Consider the following 11,275-nt stretch of genomic DNA (forward strand, 5'->3'; position numbering starts at 1 on the left):
ACAATGATAAACCTCTGGATCCAAAACCTCCACAACTACTCCATCTTACCAAAGTTCAGTAGCAGCCTATTGTCCCCCATCCAGACCCCTACAGCCTCTAGGTACTGTGAAAGCACAGCCACAGCATCACTTGGTTTACAAGGGAAACATGGCTAGCATCCACTCTGAATTAAATTCAATGATCTGCTAGAACTATTTTATTTGCATTTAATGCATTTAATTTGTGTATACATGTTACTATTTCAATTTGTGTTTGATTTCATCTTTTTGAAATTTTACCGCTTTAGGCTTGGTTCATAGGATCTTTTATTGTATTTTAAGTTTTTAACATAAATTTTGCATACACTGCCCCATACATTTCTTAAATAAAGATGCAGAAGAGAAAGTTCAACATTAGCAGACTTTTAGAGGTTCAACTGCACTTAATAATCAATAATTGTACAAGCTTTCAGGGACTGGATAAAAGTTCCATCTGCATAGTTTAATGTTCTTCCTCTCTAGTTTCACGTGTTCCTTAGAATTTCAGTGGGGCAGGGATGAACAAAATACATTGAAGTCGTCTCTGGCTGTGCATTCGTATCACTCATATCCATACTGGTCTTCTGGGATGGATCAGTACAGGTAGTCCTCGACTTACAACAGTTCATTTAGTGACCATTTGAAGTTAACAACCGCATTGAAAAAAGTGACTTATGATCATTTTTCACACTTATGACCACTGCAGCATCCCCATGGTCATGTGATCGATATTCGGATGTTTGATATCTGACTCACATTTATGATGGTTGCAGTATCCCAGGTCATGTGATCACCTTTTGCAACCTTCTAACAAGCAAAGTCAACAGGAATACCATATTCACTTAACAACCGTGTTACTAATTTAACAACTACAGTGATTCAGTTAACAAATGTGACAAGAAAAGTCATAAAATGGGGCAAAACTCCCTTAACACATTTCTCACTTAGCAACATACATTTTGTGCTAAATTGTGGTCGTGAGCAGAGGATTACCTGTACCAGATCAGAATGGAAATAACTAAACCTTGTGAAGCTCTAGCAGCAGAAATTGTTTATTATTTTTAAAATGAAGAGTTCATTAAAAAAATATCAAAACCACCCCAAAGTGCTAAGTATGAGAGCATTATAATAATGAAATTTATAGAAAAAAAGTCACTTTTAGCTATACAGATATTTTGTTTACTTTGGGCTAATAAGCATAGAGATTAACTTGTGTCTTAAGTATTAATCCCCCTCCCCTGAGCACCCAAAATTTTAAAAAGTTCAATATTTCTCTTGAAAAAGTACCATAAATTTCTTAGGAACAAAACAAGAGTAGAGAAGTGATCTGAGAATTCACTAATGCAGCTACTGTAGGCCTTAAAAAAATAAGTTGATAAAACATGTATGCAAACTTTTCATCTATTGAAAACGTAATGCCACAAAATCGGAGGAGAAAGCCATGAGCAGGCTTTTGGCACTTTTAGGTGTTTTCTGATCGTCTTCTCAATTTTCCTGACATTTCCAACATTATCCAAGCATTCAGAATAACTTGGAGTACAACAAAAAAAATCTTTGGTGCAGAAGACGGAGCTGAGGAGGAGGGCAGTAAGCAGAGGCAATGCATAAGGACGGGGAGGCAAATAACATTTCAAGATGGGTTTTCCAAATGGGTGGAGAAGGAAAAAAGGGAATTGTTTTATTTGCAACTCTTTGTAAATCAAGCAAGCATGCTAATCAATGAAGCATGCAATGAAATTGCTATTTTCAGTTGGGAGATGGTACTGAGGCAGCAGGACCTCTTTGTTCCACACGAAGGTAAACAACAGGTAGAAGCTGATTTTTCAAGGGAAATCTGGAGTAGAAAAACAGCTAAAGTTTAGGTGCTTCCCTGCCTTTTGTAGGACAGAAAAATATAGAATTATTTACTACTATAGTGACACAGATTTATTTGCAACTATTAGCCATGATAGAATTGTTCACAGGCTCCTTTTCCCAATCACTTTCAAAAGTTGCTTCTTAGGAAAGTAATTCAAGGTAAGCTCTTGTTACATATATATATATATATATACTTGAAACAAATAATTCTATGAAAAGAGACAGCTGTTAACAAAGAATTACCTTGTTCTTATGGGCATATATACATTATCAATTGCTTACTGCTATCTTTGACTATAATAGATTTTCTCACCTTAGCTTATCTTGCTTTTAAGTTTATAATATAAATGGAGAGAGGGGTAAATGCCGATAGGAGACTAAATGGAAGGAAGAAACTACTAAACCTAATTCACCTTGAAATAAGTTTATGATAAAATGGATACCAATTATTCCTGATTTTGCAAGAACTGTTTACTTAACATTGATAAATCCAAACAGTCATTAATAAAAGACATCCTGTAGCCCAAATGAAAATAAATAGATTTGTGCACTGTGACCCATTGCATTCTCTCTGTCTTTTTTTAGAGGGTTTTTTTTTTTTTTAAATGTAGTTCTTAAGCAAACAGGTTCCTCTGGTTAGCCACTAGAACTGTCTGGCTTTCACGCCTCTTGGTCTTCTTGTGGTGCTGGCGGATTTTCCAGCACAATGCACTTGACACCAGCAAAAAGAGTCCAGATGACAAGAGAATCAAACCAAACACGGAGATGATGGATCCATGGGAGTTGAAGCTATATGCCACTGCAGTGACCACCACACCAGCAATGAGGATCACCACCCCAAATGGGATTGTACAGCGGTAGCAGGAGAGTTCAGCTCCCCCTGTAGCAGCCGTTAGTTGGCATTCGCTCACTAAAGGGACAGCTATTACCCTGTAGTCATTGTTGTTGCTTTTCTCCTGCGTTGCACACTGAGGACACTTGGAACTTCCCAAGATCTCTTTAATAGGCTCATCTGTCATCTTGCAATGTTTGACTAGCTTCTCTTGCATCAATGCTGAGGCTTGGGTGTTGTTTGAAAGGTTTCAGCTGTGAAAAGGAAATGGATTTGAATGCATGAATATTTCTGGACTACCTCTAGAAACAGGATGGACAATCTGCAGCCCCTCATCTTTTTAACTCATAGAGTCCTTTCTAACCCAGGGTTGATTGCATTTCAAAATGAGAAAATAAACTGCATTATAAGCCATAAAAGTCTTAAAATAACATGAAACCCGTTGCAGCATCCTAACAAATCCAAGAATCACCTGGATCCGCTTATCTGCCATAACTCTGGTCCTCCTTATTCTTTCCTGGATAATGTTAAGACCATAGTCCACTTCCAGATCACCATTGGGAGAGAGGAATAATTCCCCCCCCCCCACAGCTATTATTCCTAACCTGGGGAGTAATTGGCAAATTCCGTCATTTGCTTATGTTGAAAGCTAGGAGAAAACGAATTTTTCAAATGCAATTCGGAACCATCTTCTACGTTTTTTACATTTTTAATTTAAAACTCAAGACATTTCTCTACTACAATTTTGTAGTGATTCATTTGTTGTAATTCAATAATTGTGTGTTAGAGTATAGATTGAGTAGCAAAAACGGCATAAGGAAATATTTTTGAAGGGTTAACAGGACAATCATTGGAATTGTTCAACATAAGTGCAACTGGTGTTCATCTAAATCAGTGGTTTCCAATGTGGGGCCCATTCCCCACAGGGGGACAATTTGATTTTTAATGGGGGCAATTGGAATCTTGTTTAAACCAAGTTAATGGCCTTTTAGGCTTCCTCCGTCTGAGTTCACTTTTTGAATATTAAGAATTATGTCACGGGGGGGGGGATCAGGATTTTAGAAATGCTTAGGTGGGGGCATGGCCAAAAAAAGGTTAGGAACCATCTAAATATTATGGCATAAATGGTATCATAATATTGAAAGATACCAAAAAAAAAAAAAAAGTATCAAGTCCAGCAATTTCTTCTACAGCTCCTGTATAGGTCAGGGATAGTTCCAGCTTGCTCCATAGCACATCTATAGTATTTTGCATTCAGAGTTAAGAAGATACAAACTCAGGTGTCTCTAGTTACACAATGTATCAGACAGCAGGTGAAGGGAAGAACCTCTGCTGAAGATCTTTTTTTCTCCATGAACTGTGGTAGATCACTTCTTCTGATGGTCATTGCTCTTTTTTATACTAATTTATACTATGTATTATGTAGGACTGTTGGGAAGGGCTTGGGTTAGCTGTGATAATCCAAATATAGAATGTTCCTTGTCTACAAAATTTCATTGGCTCCAATTCTGATTAACGTATTTTAGGTTATTTATACAAGTTTGGATTTTTAATAGAACATACTAGGAACATAATAGCATTATGTTCTTTTGTAGTGATTGCTGTGGAATAGTTTAATTGAACCTGAAGTTTCTGATTCAGACTTTAATTGAAACAATTAAAGAAATATGGGTTGATCTATGATCATCACATAAAATTTGTTTTTGTCTTTACTGATCCCACTGAAATCAAGGAAAAAAAGAGAAAGAGTTGATGTAAAACTGTCACGTTTTAACTTATTCAGGTCCATAGCCTCCATAGAACTAACTACCATATACTTTGCAGGTATCTTTTATTTATTGAAAACATTTACTCTGGGCCTTTCCAAACCTTAAGGCAGTTTCCAGCAATACAACAATGAAAATTATTTGTGATTTTTCAGGCTACTAGACTGCACAGCTCACAAAAGACAAACTGATCCCCTACTGTTTGTATGTGCAGTCTTCTCCCAGTCATTTGCAAACAGTCATTTCCTTCCAGATAGAAGAAAAGCAGGGAGCATGAATGTTTACAACACCTGCTAATTCTGGCTTTTACAAAAGCACTGGGACTTTCCCTAGCCAGCCCGAAAAACTCAGTGGAAAAGAAGTAAGCAGAAGGAGAAAAATATTTCCAATTTAAGATAGCAGAATCAAATACCCAGTTGGACCAACACCCTTATTTATACCCTAATTAGGAATAATCTCAGCATTAAAATATTTTAGGTTTAGATTTAGGTTTATTTGGATTTATATACTGCCCTTCTCCCGAAGGACTCAGGCGGTGAACAGCCAAAGATAAAACATACAATATAAAATTTAAAAATTTTATGCCACTATTTGCCACTATTCAAGCTAATGCAGTCAATGCATTCTGAATCAATCTAAGCTTCTGGATGCTCTTCAAGGGAAGCCCCACATATATTGCAGTAATTCCGTAATAAGTGGCTAAGCTACAAGTGAGACAGAATAATGTCTGCCAGTCTTGAGATCATCTGACATACCAGATGTAACCTGGTCACATTTGCCGTTGGCTCTTTGTCAGAAACTGGAGGTCCAGAGGGACTGTCAGATTATGAGCCAGTTCTAAAAAAAGGAAGTATATGTCTCTGGTACTGAAAATTCTCCATGTCCTTGCTACCTTGTCAGGATTGAGCTTTCTTTATCAGATCCTAATTAACTTTCAAGGACTAGGACAAGACTTCTTGTTCAGCCCAATGTCAAGATAAGCATCATCAGCATACTGATGATATGTGACTCTATGCCAATGAATATCCTCTGCAGCAGCTTCATATAGATATTAAATAGAAGGGGTAAAGTATCAAGTATTATTACTGACTGAAAACTCCCGTTCAAAACCACAATAAAATAATGTCCCTTACACCTAACTCTTGAAGTCGGGCTACAATAAACAGAGGTCTCAAAAGCCATATAAAGGTACAGCAATACCATGAGCGTCACACTTTCACTATCCCAGGCTCATTTACAGGCCTGAAATAAGACTAAAAAAGCATCTAGACAATCTATTTCCTCCACTATTCTTCAATCTTATCAATATCCTTCCCTAAAATGAGAATGTTAGAGACTGGACAACAGTTATTCAATATAGCTAGATTATATTGCTTCTTAAAAAGGTGCAATACTACCTTTCTAAAGATAGGGAGTACTACTGCCTCTCTCAAGGGTGTATTAACCACTACCCAGCCCGTCACCTGATAGCTCCTTGGAGACTGTCACCAAGCAGAAAGACAGGCACCCAAACCACAAGGGTCAGAGCCAATACTGTGAAGAACATTATCCACTTTCTCAGAACCAAAAGAAACAAACTCTCTGGATTAACCTTGCAAGGAACACTCTTAGTTACCTCAGTAGGATCTGCCTATTTATCACCAAATTCCAAATGGATTTTATTTTATTTTTCTCATCTTTACTTAATATGGTAAGGGTAACTTTAAACAGGTCACTGAATAGCAAACTATGGATCAATAATAGATATTTTAGCACTCATATTAGCACATGTAAGATCAAGCTACACTCTTATAAGATCCAAAAAGGTTTGCTCTTTGTCTTTTTCTGATGTGGCTTTAGGTGTCTCTGCTGTTTCACTTCCTGGAGCTTCTCAGTAATCCTGGAGCTTCTCAGTAATCCTGGAGCTTCTCAGTAATCCAAGGAGTTCTCATGAACTGGTGTTCAGGAAGAGGCCGCCTAGGTGCAATTCTATGCAAAGCTGCAGCTGTCCAAGTATTTCCAGCTGGAGAGCAACACTTCAGCACAGAGATCCACCAGTGTTTAGAAATCCCTCCCAGGTATTCTTTGGAAACCAAGTGGATCCATTATGTTCTTGGGCCAGGCCAATCAAATGAGCCTATCCTCCTGTTTGGTAGTACTGGTCAGATTCATAGCAATTAGAGAGTTATCTGACCACATTAAAGGGCAGATGTTAACATTTATATATCACATTTGTTCCAAGCAATCATCAAGTCTAATACATGAACTCCTACACGAGTTGGGGCTGTGACTCATAGATTATCCATCTATTCTGGTAGTAGCTCTTCAATATCTTTGGCAAATAAGTTTCTGTGTATCTGATCTTTTAAAAAGCAAATAAAAATGAATAACGTTTTGCTTTCTAAAGAAGAAAAAAGAATACCAGTCAACTCTCAAAGTGAGCAATACAGGCTATGAGGTTAACCTAAAAACAAACCTAGAGATTACAGGCTTGGTTGTCAATAGGATAATCTCTTGGATACCCTGTTATGATAGATCTGGTTTAATTACAGTGGAAGTGTCATATGTCTATTGCATACCACAATAAAAAAACTTGAGTTAGCTATTATACCATATCATCTTTACTATCCATAGCAATACTGCTGTCACTTCTTCAGTTGAGAAAACTAAAAGTATCCTTAAACACAGAGGCCTCAATATTTTTATTAACTTATTATCCGTTCAGCATCATCAATGTATGTCATGTTCTGCAGTTTTCTAAGCAAAAGTTATTCCTCTCCAGAAAGATTACTGTTTAACAATTGATAGTGAGAAAATCAAGATAAAACACGCATTGGAGTGTCACTGTTTCACTCTTTAAATATGACTTATAATGCATTCTTCCTTTCTCTTTTTTGCAAATGCATGGTTCTATATTTTTCCTCTTCCATGGGGCAAATGTGAACACCCCCCTAATATCAAAATTTCTTCAAATCCAAAGAACGACAAAAATTTCCTTGTGATAGAATACAAGTTAGGATTGTACAAATCAAATATTGTACTATAACATAAATGGATAAATTTGGGGCAGAGATTGTTCATCTTAACAAACATGTTTAAAAAGCCTATTGAATGATACATTTGTATTTATTTCTTCAGATATTGAGTTATACTGAGGCACTTTTATTTCTGATCTAAGACCATAATAATTTATCATTGTTCATGCACACAAGCAAGAGCTAGCTTCCACCTACCTCTTCTGTAAAACATTTATCATGGCTTGATTTGGTAAGCAACGGTGAATCAGACTTTTATTCTCCAAAGCAATTAATGAACAGCAAAAATTGAGGGCTTTTAATCGTTTGTGTTGTTTTTTCCTGTGAAAACCAGATACTCTATAGTGGGACCTAGAGAAAAGAAATTGGATAGAATGATAACTGCAAAAGGATGAAGTTAACATAAATGATAGAAATATTCAATATAAGCAACAGCATAAGCTTTTTTTCATATATATACATACACACACACACACATAAATAGTATATGTATATATATATATTTCAGGATTTCTGTTTATTAAATAAAGAGTGCAGTGCAAAATGTATTAGTCAGACTACAGCTAATAGCTCTTAAGGTAGGGCAATATTTGACAAACAAGCACATACATCAATCAAATTAAAAAGAATAACACAACCAGTTTTGAGGAATTTTTGTTAATTAAATCCTGCTGTTAAAATGTTTTTTAAAAATCAGGAAGTAAGCACTACCAGTTATTTCCCTTTTCAGGGGAATTACCTTTCTTTGGAAGAGTTCAACATCATTCAGCCCACCAGATTAGAATTCCACAGAATAGACACCAGAGCTCTAGAAGCTCCATTATTTATGCCATTTGATCTGGTAACTTCATCCTTGTTTGTTCCTCATCAACTGCTCCAAAGAATTTTTTCAGCCTGGCTCATCTGACCAGAGAGGCCTCGAATATGACAGCGATCCAGAGGGAACAGGAAACACAAATCACTTGAGCAGCTTCTCTTCATACAGCATTCAAAATAAAACACTTGCATTTCTCTCTGTGAGGTAGAACCTACCTATATGCAGCCCTGTCCTTAAGGAAAATAAATAACTACTTCAGGTGAGAGAAGCCGAGGAGCAGGATGCCAATTTCTCAGCCTGTCATCCTGTTCTTCCACATTATCTTAGGTTATGGTGAGGTTAGAAAGATCTGTGTCCCTCATTGTTCAATTCTTAGCTTGCTAAATCAGCTTGTTGCTTCAGGTATGGAGACAAATGGTTGTCCTGCTCAGTCTTGAAAGCAAGATCTTGTCAGTTTCAGTGTATAGAAGAGGAAAAAAAGGCAACCCTCCTCTCTGTTATCTTTCAGGTTGATCCCATTTAAAATGACAAACTTTCTTGAACACCTGCATTCTAACAGCTACATCCCAGATTGACACTTTCCATGATTTCCCTAAGCAAGGAAGAGCCAAAGCAGCGTCAGCTAGAGCAACAGCTGTGAAACCACAAGGCAGTCAGGTTAACCTTCTGAACCTGCAAAAGATCTGCTACTAAGCTTACTCAACATTCCTTTCCTCTGCCTGAACGGCTCTAGAGGACACTTTGGCTAGTTCAACACTGCAGGCCAAGGCTTCAGACTAGGGCTAGCAAGAAATGTGAGGAAGAGATAGAGGGATAACTGCCTACATACTACTTGCATTGGATCAAAATACCACGCTGGGCTGATCCTGTTTTCTGATGACAGATATCCTCACTGTAATTGTCAATGATGTATTCAAAAACACAGCCTTGAATAGTAACGTTGAAATATTTTCTTTTGCAACATGGTTTATCAAAGCCATGTTGCCTTATTACAAGGCTGAATTTTCGCAAGCAATGTGACTCCAGTTGGTATTTTCAGATGCATCGGGTATAACTCTCATAGTTTGCAGCTAGGGTAGCCCCTGGCTTATAGTGATGGGAAATGTAGTACACACATCTGGACAACACTTGCCCATGGATGTTGCTATATGGCAGTAAGACATCTGCAATAGCAGTATAGAAAAGGAAGTGCACATGTTATTTTGAAGATTGTAATTCATGGGCAATAGGGATGGTCCTCATCCCATAACTAGCTTTATGTTTAGGGGTTATTAAGCACTTAAAAGTTCTTGTGTGCCCTCTCTCTCTTGCTCTTTCCCCCTCTCTCACTTTTTCACACACAAAATTCACATTCAGTTTAGCAGAAGGAGATTCAGATTTACAAAACCTTTAGAGATCTTGGCTCCTTGAGGAAAAGGTCTGAATGCATAGATTGCGGCTTTGCACACTAATAATCTATCCTAACTTCTCTTTCATATTTCAAGGATTAGGCAAAAAGTTATATGAAAGATCTCTATTTCCAAAACCTTTCAGAACTTTCTTAAAAACAACAACAACAAATCCTGAGCTAAACAGACAGATTATCTGACCTGGTATAAAGTTCTTATATTGAAAGATTGATGAAATTTAGGACTAGACATGTTCAACGAATTCCAATTTTAGTGCATGCTCTCCCAAAGCAAAGAATAGTTTTTCCACAGGTTAGATTTAAAGGTACAACATTTATGCTTCTGAAGGGCAGATAAAATCACAGCTCCCTAAAAGACCATCTCTTTCTCTTTTTTGAAGGATCAACTCTTTTCGGGTATCAGTTATGACATTTCATATTTATAATGTCCCTGCTAGCTAGCTGACTGGATCAGTCAAATGAGGAAGATGTATATTTCCTACCTGTGGGCTGCTCTTATCTGAGAAGATTGCTAAGTGTGGCTGTGTGGCAACTGCTATAAGGGGAATGTGGATCTAATGCCAGACTTTTTGAATTGTCTAGGTGTTGCTCTATTAGTGGTGGGTTTCTACCAGTTCGCCCCAGTTCTGGCGAGCTGGTAGCGGCGATGATGAGGTGAGAGCAAACCAGTTCGCTCCGACTGTCAACTGGACCCTCTCACCTGCTCCTGCGCTATACCTACCTATATTCTTTCATTTTTAGCTCAGCTGATAGGCGTTGCAGAGCGAATGGCTGCGTCTCAGCTGTTCTGAAATGCAATGCCCTTGCACGGAGCATGTGCATGAAGCGAACGGGTTGTAACACCGGTTGAAACTCACCACTGTGCTATATACATTATTACCTACATTATTTTCTATCTAAACACATTTTATTTATTTTATTTATTTCAATTTATTTTATTAAATTTCTATACCGCCCTTCTCCCGAAGGACTCAGGGCGGTGAACAGCCAGAAGATAAAACACAAAGATACAAAATTTAAAATAGATTAAAACGAATTAAATAATTTGGCTGAATTTTAAAATACCCCATAACAAATTAAAATTTGTATTTAAAATTTAAAATTTAAATTTAAAAGAGGGGAAGATTTAGGCCAGGCCATATATTTATGAGATATACTCCAATATTCTGCGAAATATTTTAATTAAACAAATTGATTTTATGGTCCTGCCATTCCAGTTAAAACAATTTCTTAATATTACAACAACCTAAGAGTATCACCAAAGACAAACTTGACTCAAACAAAAGCACAGAATGGGATATAACAACTAAGGTTGAATAATTTTCTGTCTCTTCATATTCATACATGGCTTTTACCACCCCTGAGTCGAGCTACATCCAGCAGAGGTCTAAGGGAGGACTGAAATACCTACAGTTTATTCCAAGACAACTTATTAGAAGCTGATTCTCAAGTATAAAGGATACATGACCAGAAGTCTTAGTAGGTGAGGTGCATTTGTGTACATATTATTTACGATGTACCTATAGAATGCTGAAATAGCTGAGCTCCTGAACAGCTTCTGGA

General features: G+C 37.2%; 1 protein-coding gene across 1 annotated transcript; it reads right to left on the minus strand.

Annotated features, from left to right (window-relative positions):
• Nucleotides 1–289: 289 nt before the first annotated feature.
• On the minus strand, nt 290–9,852 carry TMEM100 (transmembrane protein 100). Its single transcript, XM_034412486.3, has 3 exons — nt 8,227–9,852; nt 7,686–7,838; nt 290–2,961 (listed from the first exon to the last, which is right to left on the minus strand). Exon 3 carries the CDS (start codon nt 2,922–2,924, stop codon nt 2,490–2,492), a length of 435 nt encoding a protein of 144 aa, XP_034268377.1. The 5' UTR covers nt 2,925–2,961; nt 7,686–7,838; nt 8,227–9,852; the 3' UTR covers nt 290–2,489.
• Nucleotides 9,853–11,275: the final 1,423 nt, after the last annotated feature.

This window comes from Pantherophis guttatus, chromosome 2, assembly GCF_059756535.1.
Source record: "Pantherophis guttatus breed Tessera chromosome 2, ASM5975653v1, whole genome shotgun sequence".
NCBI classification, from domain to species: domain Eukaryota; kingdom Metazoa; phylum Chordata; class Lepidosauria; order Squamata; family Colubridae; genus Pantherophis; species Pantherophis guttatus.

What these genes read in the sequence shown, in the direction of transcription:
- TMEM100 (XM_034412486.3), bottom strand. Translation starts at nt 2,924, where the DNA reads ATGCAAGAGAAGCTAGTCAAACATTGCAAGATGACAGATGAGCCTATT.